The sequence below is a fragment of the Nothobranchius furzeri genome, chromosome 4 (assembly GCF_043380555.1).
Source record: "Nothobranchius furzeri strain GRZ-AD chromosome 4, NfurGRZ-RIMD1, whole genome shotgun sequence".
Taxonomy (NCBI): Eukaryota; Metazoa; Chordata; class Actinopteri; order Cyprinodontiformes; family Nothobranchiidae; genus Nothobranchius; species Nothobranchius furzeri.
Genome location: NC_091744.1, coordinates 16,188,190 through 16,199,633, shown reverse-complemented (window position 1 = coordinate 16,199,633; position 11,444 = coordinate 16,188,190). Strand labels below are relative to the sequence as shown.

General features: G+C 42.5%; 1 protein-coding gene across 1 annotated transcript in view; it reads right to left on the bottom strand.

Annotated features, from left to right (window-relative positions):
* Positions 1-6,047: 6,047 nt before the first annotated feature.
* The window catches only part of gna12a (guanine nucleotide binding protein (G protein) alpha 12a), a 44,952-nt gene continuing 39,555 nt past the window's right edge, over positions 6,048-11,444 (bottom strand). Inside the window, exons 3-6 of the mRNA XM_015964518.3 lie at positions 7,590-7,640; positions 7,310-7,510; positions 6,525-6,731; positions 6,048-6,434 (exon numbers count right to left, since the gene is read on the bottom strand). Coding sequence (XP_015820004.1) covers positions 6,273-6,434; positions 6,525-6,731; positions 7,310-7,510; positions 7,590-7,640 — 621 coding nt within the window. The 3' untranslated portion in view covers positions 6,048-6,272. The remainder of the gene's footprint in view (positions 6,435-6,524; positions 6,732-7,309; positions 7,511-7,589; positions 7,641-11,444) is intronic.

The window sequence follows — 11,444 nt, the reverse complement described above, 5'->3', positions numbered from 1 at the left end:
TCACCGTCTAATGAGCCACTAGCTGTTTATAGTTCACTGTATGTTTCCGTCGCTTGGCCAGGGCTTCGGTATGTGTGTGTGTGTGTGTGGGGTGTACTCTGCTCATTACTAAATATCAGAGTTCAGCGGTAAGTCCAATCAGTACAGTCTCAGGGTAACATCAGCTTAACCAAAGTCATGAGACTAAACTTACACACTTCAGTGAACACACACAGATACACACTTTAGATTATTAAGCATGAAAACCCTGGGGTGTGTGCATGTCCAACCTATCAAAAGATCTTTTTGAGACGTTGACACCTGAAGGAACATCTGTAAAAAGTGACTTGGTCTGTTTGCTTCTGCTGACTAAGCTGGTTGATGTTGGTAGAACATTAAAGTTGTTCCTGTCTCTGTAAGCCCGCAAACATTTTGAATAAAACATTCAAATATCTCCTTCTTCTTCTACAGCAAAAAGCATGTAAAATGATGTGATCTTGGTTGCTAGGACGTTTAGGGTGGTTGCGCTGATGATTTATGGTTGCTAACACACCAGTTTTCCTCGGTTGCCTTGGTGTTCAAGCACAACAGATTTGATCTTGTCATCAGTGCAATTAAGCATACTTGTTATTGGATTCCTGCAGAGCTGCAAAAGGGTTTTATCATCAACGTTAAAAAGAAACAGCCCCCTAGTGGCTGGGTGCAGCGTAGGTTGTAAGTGTCGCCGCCTCTGTGACATATTTTCCTTTAATAACAAAACAAAATCGACCTCAGATAACTTTTCCAGTTTTTATTTTTGCAAAAGTGAACAGATAAGCACCTATAGAGTCTTTAAAAACACAAGGCCAAGACATCGAGACACTTGTAGTTATTAAACTATTGGGTCTGTTACTCCCTAAAAAGTGACAGATCCAATAGTTTGACCCACATTATCTCAGCGGCTCTACCTATTAAGAATGTGTTTTTTGCTTAGGTCTTTGAGCACAAAAAATTCTACCCTGGCTCCAAAAAAATGTAGATTTTATTTGGATGCCACTGCTGGTCCTCAAATTGACACTTTGCTTAGTTTTCTTAGAGGCTAGACTCCGACTGGCAATTTTAGGGTTGAAAAGATAAATAAATGATATTTAAAGGTGCAATATGTGATAATGACATTTGGTGGTCAACTGTGGTTACTGCAATCACTTTTTCACTCCCAGTCAGTGAGTTTCATGTTGCCAGTTTTGGACCAGCACCAGAAGATTCTAGATGACAAACAAAGACGAGTCAAACAGTATGATGATAAGTAGATAATTACGTTGTTGTAACTGGTGTTTTTTTACTGTAGGGAACACTTACTACAACTATTACGGTATTTTGTCTCCGGTATTGGAGGGAGTGTGGTTGTTTAATGTCTTGCTGTTATAGTTCTGAACGACTCATTAAAGGTAGTAAAACAAACATTTGTTCTGTAAATAGTTTTAGCAGATTTGGGTGAAGCAAAGGAAAAAATGACATGGTATTATTATTTGTAAATGTACATGTAGAAACCACGGGGGTCTAATTATCATCTCCTTATAGGTGTAAAGCAACAAAAAAAAAAAAAAAAAAAAAATAGAGATTTGTGACCACATCCTGCATATGTGTGCAGGAGGAGGAAATCAGGTTTGATGTTAGTGACCCACCAACGTTCCAGGCAACAAAACCATGTTCCTGGGAAGGAGAGAATTGTCTTCTAGCTTGTTCAGCGTGGTTGTCCTGATGGATTTACTTGAAATAAAGTACTGTGCATGATCCCCCCCCCATATGACTGATTAGTTAGTCCAAGATATCCAACAAAAATCTGAGAAGACATTTGAAAACAACCCAACATTTCACACACAACAAACCCCTCATGGATGTTTATAACACACACACACACACACACACACACACACACACACACACACACACACACACACACACACACACACACACACACACACACACACGTGTTTATGCTGCAGATAAAAACAGACACAATGAATGAGGACAGAATGTCCCGTGCTCCTCTGCCTTCCTTCTGTTTCAGATCCCACCGTGGAGACATTTTTCTGCCTTTTCCTCTTACCGGAGGAGGCTAGTTTGGTTTTCTCTGATGTGTGTGTGTGTGTGAGTAGGTGGTGGTGTTACAGAAACAGAGGGATGTCGTTCTTACAGTTGCTCCATTTTGGGATCGGGACAGGAAGTGGGGCTCAGAGGAAACATAACCTCCTCCCTCCCTTTATCCTCTTACTTTTTCTTGTATTCCCTTTTCCTCTCTTTGTCCCCCCCCAGCCAGTGCTCACCCATTCACAAGGTCATGTTGTATTTTCTCCTTTGGGGTGCCAGAGACCTTGCAGTCGGTCACGAGTTCCTACGGGCTGCATGTATGGATCTTACATTACATTCTGCTCACTTCCTGTGTAAATAAATCTGCGTTGACCAGCGATTTCTAAAACAACACAAAAACCTCGTGGTTCTGGCGGATTCTGGACCCCCTCCCTGTCTCCCGAGACTCTGGAGCTGTAATGTAGCAGAGCCGGTCTGATTAAAAGCCAAAGCAAAGGTCAGACTCTGCTGAGTAACAGAGATATCGCCTGACTCCAGCATTTGCTCTCATGCCCAGCAGTCTGATAGCTCTCGCTGATGAGCTTCATATTACATTATGTGGAATAAGAGCCCACATTTTGCCTTGAATGTACATCAGGATGACATTACTTATCAGGGGCTTCAACTCGCCCCTTTCTTTGCTTTGCATGAGAGCTTTTCGTGCTCATAAATACTGATGAAACTACCCTGGGAAATGAGAAAAACATATTTTTATGTTTTGTTTTTCAGCACGAGCTTAAAACTTTTAGGCACTCCTCCCTCTCTGCTAATCTTTCTACCACTCCTCACTTTTCCCAACTGTAATGCTTTCGCCACACACACACACACACACACACTGAGAAAAAAAAGAAACAAGATGTCAGCAAATGGTCGTGTATTTCACCACAGGGCGCAGAAGGCAAGGCTCTGGGAAACAAACACAAACAAAGTCTTTGCTTCCTGCTCCTCTTTAAAAGTCCGAGCCTGTTTATTTACTAACAAATACATCCAGTGCAATGACACACAAAATTACAGCTACAAAATAAGCGTGACTAGAAAAGGCTGGTTTACAAACAAACCAGTTACAGCTGTTAGTGGTGTTTGTACACAGTGCCAGTCAGAAATCTACAGTATTCATCAATGTACAGGAAGCTGGAACACAGGCACGCAAACACAGTTTTATAATGACATGAGTGGCCGTGCTTGTGTTTTTTATCTTATTCTCCTCGAGGCCGAGCAGATGGAAGTTGTGTCTGATCAGCATCTTCTTATCAAACCATTTCATTTGTGGCTCTGCTGGAAAGAGCAGGGCCTGGACTCAAATCAGGTGACCTAGCTCCTATTTCAGCGGCCTGCTAATTTCTTGCTACAGAGTTGGTAAACTCTACTCGGTGTTGAACATGTTGAAGATTTTGTTCACACAAGTGCATCGCAAAAACCTGAAAAGCGTCTTTAATGTGACATGACGGGTCTGAGAAGGTTGAACTAGGGTGGAGGGGATTAAAGCAACACTAAACTGGTTTCAGTGGTTCTTTAGCCATAAACTTGACCAACCTCACATGGGATGGCAACATTCAGCCCTCTGCTGACTAGAAACCACACTTAGCAGTTTTGTGGGGCAGGTAGGTAAGTGGAGCTCTCTACCTGCATAACAGCAGTAGCTGCTTATTCTACTGATAGCTAATATAAAGGCTAGCAGTTAGTTTTTTCAGTTCAATGACGGTCTGCTTTTTTGCTTTGCATCATGGTGGAGCCTGGAGGTAAAAGTAAGCAACTAATGTTTTGAAGGAGAAGCAAAGAGCTAAAACCATAGTGAACATCAACGTGGCCAACGCTAGTTTCAGGGAGCTGAAGGAGACTATGAAACCACACACTGATGGTGACCTGGCTTTGTTGCTACTGAACTTGTAAGTAATCATATTTTTTGTCCAACTGTGTGGATCTTTTTATTTTGTAAAGTCTTTAGTATCAGTTGGCTTGTGTTAGCGTTAGCTCAATGTTAGCACTAGCTTACAGAAGCCCACAGCAGGGATGAAACTCCCTTTTCAACCAGGAGAGAGAAGCAGAAAATGTATTTAGTGTTGCTTTAAATGTTCTGATTAGGGCAATGCATTAGGGTGGTGTATAATTAAAGGGACAATATGTAGTTTTTAACAGTTATTCCCTGGAAATATCCATCAAAACTTTGTTGAAAATGAATAAAATTATGTCCAGTTGTTAAAAAATATTAGTGGCTTCGTACCATATTTCCATTAGAATCAGGTCTAAAGTACATAGGGCATGAGTCTAGCGTCTTTGGGGGACGCCATATTAGACGCCATGTTTCCTTCTGGCCAGCTCAGGGTCCTGTGCCTGTTGATGATGCCACTCTAGATGATTGGCTGGATGTACAACTTACGGGAGTTGTGTTACCACGTTCAAAACCATTTAGACAATAGAAACACGAATTCAATTACAAAACTGCTAAACTCTTTACAAAACATGTGAAAGAACAGAATCAAAAAGGAGAAGCAATATATTTTAGCCGAGTGCTATTGCCATATGATGATGACATCAATGGCAGGTGCAGGACCCTGCACCTAATTCATGCTAGTAACAACAGATCTCCCATGTTCTATGTCTGGGGTCATAACCTGTAAAAATAGGAAATCGGTATCGGCCTTTAAACCAGAATCGGTGCATCTTAAACATTAAAGCTTGATTTTACTGTATTTTTTTAAAATTCTCCAGCAGTTTGTATGAAATGATCAACCTCTTTAGCTGCTAGATCCTTCTCTACTTAGTCTAATATGAGAAGTGTGAATATAAAACACACACCCTGCAGACACTGAAATCTTCAGGTCGCGGTAATCTGGCTTCATCACGTCACAACCTTCCTCTGTTTTAGTAACTCATGCAAAAATACTCATCAGTGCTGATAATCTGCTGCTCCAAAACGTTGCAAAATTTTTTAAATAAATAAAATTAATTTCACAGGGAACTTCGAAAGTGATCTTTTCTGAGAAAAGCAGATGACTCCAGTAATTCCCTAAGAAAGGATCTCTGTGTGTGTGGCCGGGTTTTTGTTTTGGGACTCAGCAGCATTACAGGTTACCGTCCGACAGACGGTCGAGTCGAATCTGAAACGTGTTATAGCAACTGGCCTTTTCATTTTCTGTGGCTCTTATTAGCATAATAAAAGTAAAATTAAAAATCTCACTAGAAACTCCTCTGTGATTTCGTTCAGCTCGGCTCGTTCAGGTTGTCTAATATTATCTTATTTTTTTTTATAAGAAGTGCTTCTCAGAAGTCTAAATCAGCCACCAGGAACACGAGAAAGAGGTTATTTACAGTTCAGCTGCGTCATTTTTCTTGTGTTCCCGTCATGTTTCACAAACAGAACAGGAACACTCGCAACCGTACGGCAAAAAAAAAATAATCTCGTAAATACTTCAAAACTGCCTGGAGTGAAGTCTGTGGTGTAGTAGAAGGTTGGTATTCAACAGGAAACTGGTGGGAAAAGGGGCAACAGGGATACAGCCGAACCCTAAGTAACCCAGATGTGTGTGTGTGTGTGTGTGTGTTTAAACAAAGATGAGCCTTTAACTTGTACGTCTGCCGTTTGTGCTGCAGAGGGAGGAGATGAACAGGCCATCTATTGTGAGGATTAGAAGAAGACGGCTTCGTCTCTGCAGCTGGTTATCTCGTGTGGCGTGGGAGTGAGGGAGTACAACGCACGGAGATGTGAAGCCTCTCTTCCTTTTGTTGGAGTTCACCGACAGGAGGACAACCTTATCACACAATGCAGCATATGACCAGTTAGAGCCCCACCCCGCCCCGTCACGTGGACTTTCCCATCCGTCTTTATTCTGCCCGACACCTCGAGCCGCCTTTCGTCAGCCAGCGGTCTGACGGGATTTAGTGACAAGCCTGTCATTAGTCTTTTATGTACAGAAAAGGTGAAACACTTTCAGCGCTCCCGCCGCGCAGCTGTTGCTTCCCTCTACATTTTTTACTCTCTTTATGTCGTTAAATGCAGGTTCTCCACAGGGGCCGGCAGATCAACAAGTCTGCAGTCAGCTCACGGCTCCACAGGTTTTAAAGATCAGTTAAATCCACTCAGCAGAGGTCAACGAGTCAGTGGTAATATAGAAACTCTTAGGCTGGAGTGGGGGAGCCGTCCGAGTTTGGATTCACAGTTGCAGGCCGCAGGGGCGGTGCGTACATCATTGCAGCATGATGTCTTTCAGGTTTTCCTGCAGAATGGTGTCCTTGACGGCGTGAAAAACGAAGCGTATGTTTTCCGTATCTACAGCAGTGGTGAAGTGGTGAAAAAGAGGCTTCGCCCTGTTTCTCCTCTTCCGACTGAACGACTGGACCAGGAATGTCTGGAAGAGGCAGAGCAGGGATGGTTAGTCTCTAAACGGACGCTCACACAAACTGGCTCGCTGGTGATTTGGAACGATACCCTCGAGTACCTGCACGTCCTCCAGCCGGCGTGGGTCTCCTCTGAACTCGGGGAAGTTCTTGCGGATGTCCACCACGCGGATCTTCTCCACCAGCAGATCCGTTTTGTTGAGGAAGAGGATGATGGACACGTTCAGAAAGAGCTTGTTGTTGACGATGGTCTCGAAGATGTTCATGCTCTCCACCAGGCGGTTTGTCCGGCGGTCCTCCATCAGAACCTGCAGCAGCACACACTCAGCATTCTTATCAAGTCCTATCGGAGCAGCCATGACGGATTGCCCTCATATGACCCTTGACTAGAAATAAAGCCTGAACAGTAGCAACAACCATGTTTTCTCTGTCCACTACAAAGGCAGCTTTGTAGAGTCTGTTTCCTACTTGATCCAAAAAGTCAAGAGACCGACTGGAAAATATTTGCGTATCGTTGGCGTTTTAAAATAACCTGAGAAGCCCTCGTACTCACCACGCTCCTCATGAATTTGTATTTACTGGTTTGAAAGATTTGAACAAAATATTGTTACTGGATGATCGTCTGGCTTTTAGTATCACAACTAATCGTATCATCTTCCCTGGTGTGATATCATAACACCAGATTCTTGCCAATACACACCCCTAATTGCTATGGTTACCACAAGAACTCAAATACCTCTTATGCTTGTCGCTGTAATAAATATGTTTTAAAATCGCATTGCTCGCTGTTATATGACTCAAATATTTAGCTTCATATGACATCATCAATCGTTTATCTCAGCGGATGGTCTCAGTCTGAAGAACACGTCTCTACTCGCACACGCACCTGATCGTACTCTGACGAAGACACCATGAAGAGTATCGACGTGATCCCGTCGAAGCACTGAAACCACTTCTGCCTCTGCGACCTCTGACCGCCGACGTCCACCATCTTGAAAGGGATCTTTTTGATGATAAAGTCGTGCTCGACGATTCCTTTAGTGGCTTTCCGGGCAAACAAAATGTCCTGCCTGCTTGGAGTGTAATTCTGAAAAAGAACGCACTCGTTACATCGTGAGCTGAAAGAGAGGTGGAAGTAAACGGCGAGAGTCAGGAGCGAGACTCACCAGCTGCCCGATCCTATCCAAGTTGTCCAGGAAGTATTTGACTGACTCACTCTGGAAAAAGAAGAAAATCACCGACCCAATGAGTAACATCGTATTAAACATTATAGGAACGTAACTGGAATAATTAAATTAGAACCCTTAATCAGATTAGTGGAACAATCTGATTTCTTGTATTTCTTCCTGGGCTAATCCTGATTTAAGAGAAGAAGCAGTTTTTGTTTAAATAACACGTTCATCCCTGCATCAGTAATGACTACACGGCCAACCGTAATCACATAAGGTCAATTATATTTCTATAAAGAAATCTTCTGTCTAACAAACTGAAAGCAGGTCAGCGCTCTGAATCTCTGACGTGTTGTTCCACTCATCCAGGTCCTGATTCTAAAACAATCATTTCTAAATCTGGTGCTGTATACCTAATGGAGGATGTGCTCAGCTGTCCAGTTTGTGATTGGAGAATTCATTCGTTTGTGTGATTTGTGCCAACATAAATCAGAACCAGTGCTTTCTGCTGCCCGGTGAGGTAGAAAAGCCCAGAGAAATGCTCTCGTTTAACAGAAGGATGCTTAAAGTTGAAGGTCCTAGAAAAACAAGAGCCAAAAAGGACGAGCAGATTTCGCAATCAATACAAGTCCATGGGCGACAGGAGGAAACAGAAATATAATTAAACATTTTCAGTGAACAAGTTGTTATTCCTGGGGCAATCCTCACATGGAAATTGGACTTTTTTCTCTCTCTTACCTTAAAAGTTGAGGGGACAGCAGGTACTCTGTCTCTTTGAACATCTGATTAATTGTGGCACCAGAACATGGTTTGTAATTCTGGACCAGTTTATATTCCAGAAGCCATATTTTGCTTTGGCTTAGAAGAACAACTGATTTGTTCTGTTAGCTGGAGGTGATCTGATCCTCAAGGTCTGCTAGTGATCAGCCAATCATAAGCTGACCAAGAGGGTCATAGGGATCATCTTTACCAGCCACTAACTGGAATGTTGATAGGAGTTGGAACTGACAAAAATCAGGATGGAAATCCACAACGCCTTTGAAGCAAGGGTGTGTATTGGCCAGAATCTGGCGATACGATATTTATCACAATACTGGGGAGTAGGCTTGGGCGGTATTACGGTATTACCGTATACACGCGGTATTACAAAATAGCGACGGTGTCAGTTCCAATACCGTCGTGAAAAACAGCTGTGCGACTGACCAGTTGCTCTATCCTCCCCATACTCCAGCTCTGCAGGGAGAGCGTGTTGGCTGTGTCAGAAAACGACCTCCAGCTTACAAAGTCAATAAAAACCACAATTCTAAAAAAGCTGGAGGCCAAGTATGAATCTGATTCAGTGCGCAAATTAATGCGAAAATGCACTTTCCTCGATCCTCGTTACCGTGGCAGATATGAGCTTGATGACAACACACTGGCTGAAATCAAAGCTGAATTACAGGCTGAGATCGTGAGCTTAGAGGGGCAAACAGCACCAGAAGCAGTGGCCATCCGAACCATAGAGGAACGAGCACAACCTGAACCCCCACGCAAAAAGATGTCTCTGGGGGCTCTCCTGCAAAAACGAGCCGCTGACGCTGCGCCGGAGGGTCCCGTCAGCGCAGAGCAACGAGCTGGAGCTGAAATAACAGCGTACTGTTTGGAACCTGTTATTCAAGGGGATGAAGACCCTCTTCTCTGGTGGAAATATGCTGGCAGTCGTTTTCCCCAGAAGTCACGACTGGCCCGGAGGTATCTATGTATTTGTGCCACCAGCTCACCATCGGAGCGGGTTTTCAGCACCGCAGGTAAAGTTGTTGGTCCACAATTTGCAAACTTGAACCTAGAAAAAGTAAACATGCTGGTTTTTCTGGCGAGAAATCTTAACTAGATTTGCTGCAACATGCCGTAATGTTCACACTCCTGTGTGCGCGCGCACGCGTGTGGCCGTGTGACGGAGTTTTCTTGTTATAATTTTAATGCAGTTGTTTTGGTTGCAATAATTTTTATAATTTCAATGTTTATGGTTATTCAACTCTTGTTGACTGTTACAGCTTATTTGCACTGTTTCATGCTGCCCGTTGATAAGTTGTTCACTTGATTTGCGCACAACAGCGGTCCTGGGTTTTTATGTTGATTTATTGCTGTTGGACTGTTGACTCTTTGCACTTGTTTATAAGCTGCGTTTTTTGTGTTAATAAATGTTGTTAATAGTATGTGAGTTGCGTTGTTATTTTTTTAGTAATTGTTTGGTATTCGGATTCAGAAAGGTGAAGGTCCACTTGAGGCTTACGTCATACTTGTTAAGTATTCACAGTAATACCGTATACCGGGGTAAAATTAAGTGGAAGTTAGACGGTATTCAAATTTGGATACCGCCCAAGCCTACTGGGGAGACGATGATATGATATTTATTACAATACCCGGGAGACCAGTATCTACTAGTACCTGCAAACCAGACGATACTTTATAAACTGAGTTTAATTAGAAAACTCAGGTCAGCCAATTCCAAAACACATCCGGTGTTTTCACAAGATCTTGTTCCGTTGGAATAAAGGCCGTAAAAACTGCTGCCACCTAGCAGTTGGAAGCTGAATTGCATGACACAGAATCAATGCAGTGAACGTTTGCATGCAAAATTTTAATAAAAATTGATACACTGCTTTTAAATATCAGTTCATTAGCATAACATGAAATAACGCAATATTTCAGCGTATCAATACTTTTTTACATCCCTAATCTAAAGTTATTTTTATTTCTGAGATAGTCTCAAGTCCTCTCTTGGTGTTGTATGACCCACAGAGAAGTCCAGACCCCAGATCTGACAACCACAGATGACATCACTATGATTACAGGTTAGGACCATGTTCTTGACAGTAACTGTTGACTTAATGCTCTATCAAATCCTGTTCAAAGCAATGAGCTGCAAACCTTTACTTGAGTGTGAAGATGTCAGATTTTTTTCTGCAGCTTCTCATTTCTCGGCAATGTCAAACTTTTGTTTCATGTTCAAGCAGATTCTTGTTTAAAACTCTCTGGATGCCCAAATAAACTGATTTTCTGTCAGATGCAGATGACGGCTTGTGTTTTTAGCTTCAACACAGAATTTATGATTCTGAAATCTGCTTCTCTGCCTAAAATGCTTTTCCAACCAAGAAAAATGTTTGACTTTTTAAAGGTTCGTTGCTTCATTTAGCCGAGCCAAAGTGTCATCACGTTCTGTGGATCGATGAATGTGGATTGTGATGGGTAATGCTTAAAGTAATTGGGCTAAAAGTACTTGAGTAAATGTTAAAATTTACATATCCCCTCATCATTAGGACTGACCGCTGCCAAACTTCAACAATTTCCATGGTAACCAGCCCAGAATTAATAATTCAACGTTACTCACTATGCGCCAACATGAATCCTCAAATAAAGACATTTACCACCTGCATGCTAACAAAGACAGGTCACCAATATCAGCGAGTGGAGGTGCATCCATCACCACCGCGCTGAGCATCAGCTGTGTTTACATCTCCTCCTGCTGCTCCACAGTTTCCAAAAAACATTAATAAAACATGCCATCATCTGCAACAACTCCAGTACTGCTAAGGAAAGCACAACAGACCAAAAGAAGACGAATGGACAAGGCGTCTGCGGAAATCCTGTGAAATCATGGATTCTCACACATTCCTGAATGAAGAAGAAAAGAGGAGGAAACCAGAAGAAACACCCGAGTGCTGGTAAACGTCATCGCACGTCATGCAGAACTTTTTCTTTGTCTTTACCACTAGAATACTTTTTGAACTCTCCTGACTGAGTCTGACGGGAACATTAGAACTGGACATTAAAATTACGTAGACAAAAAGCTTTGGTGGAGCATGATTTTAG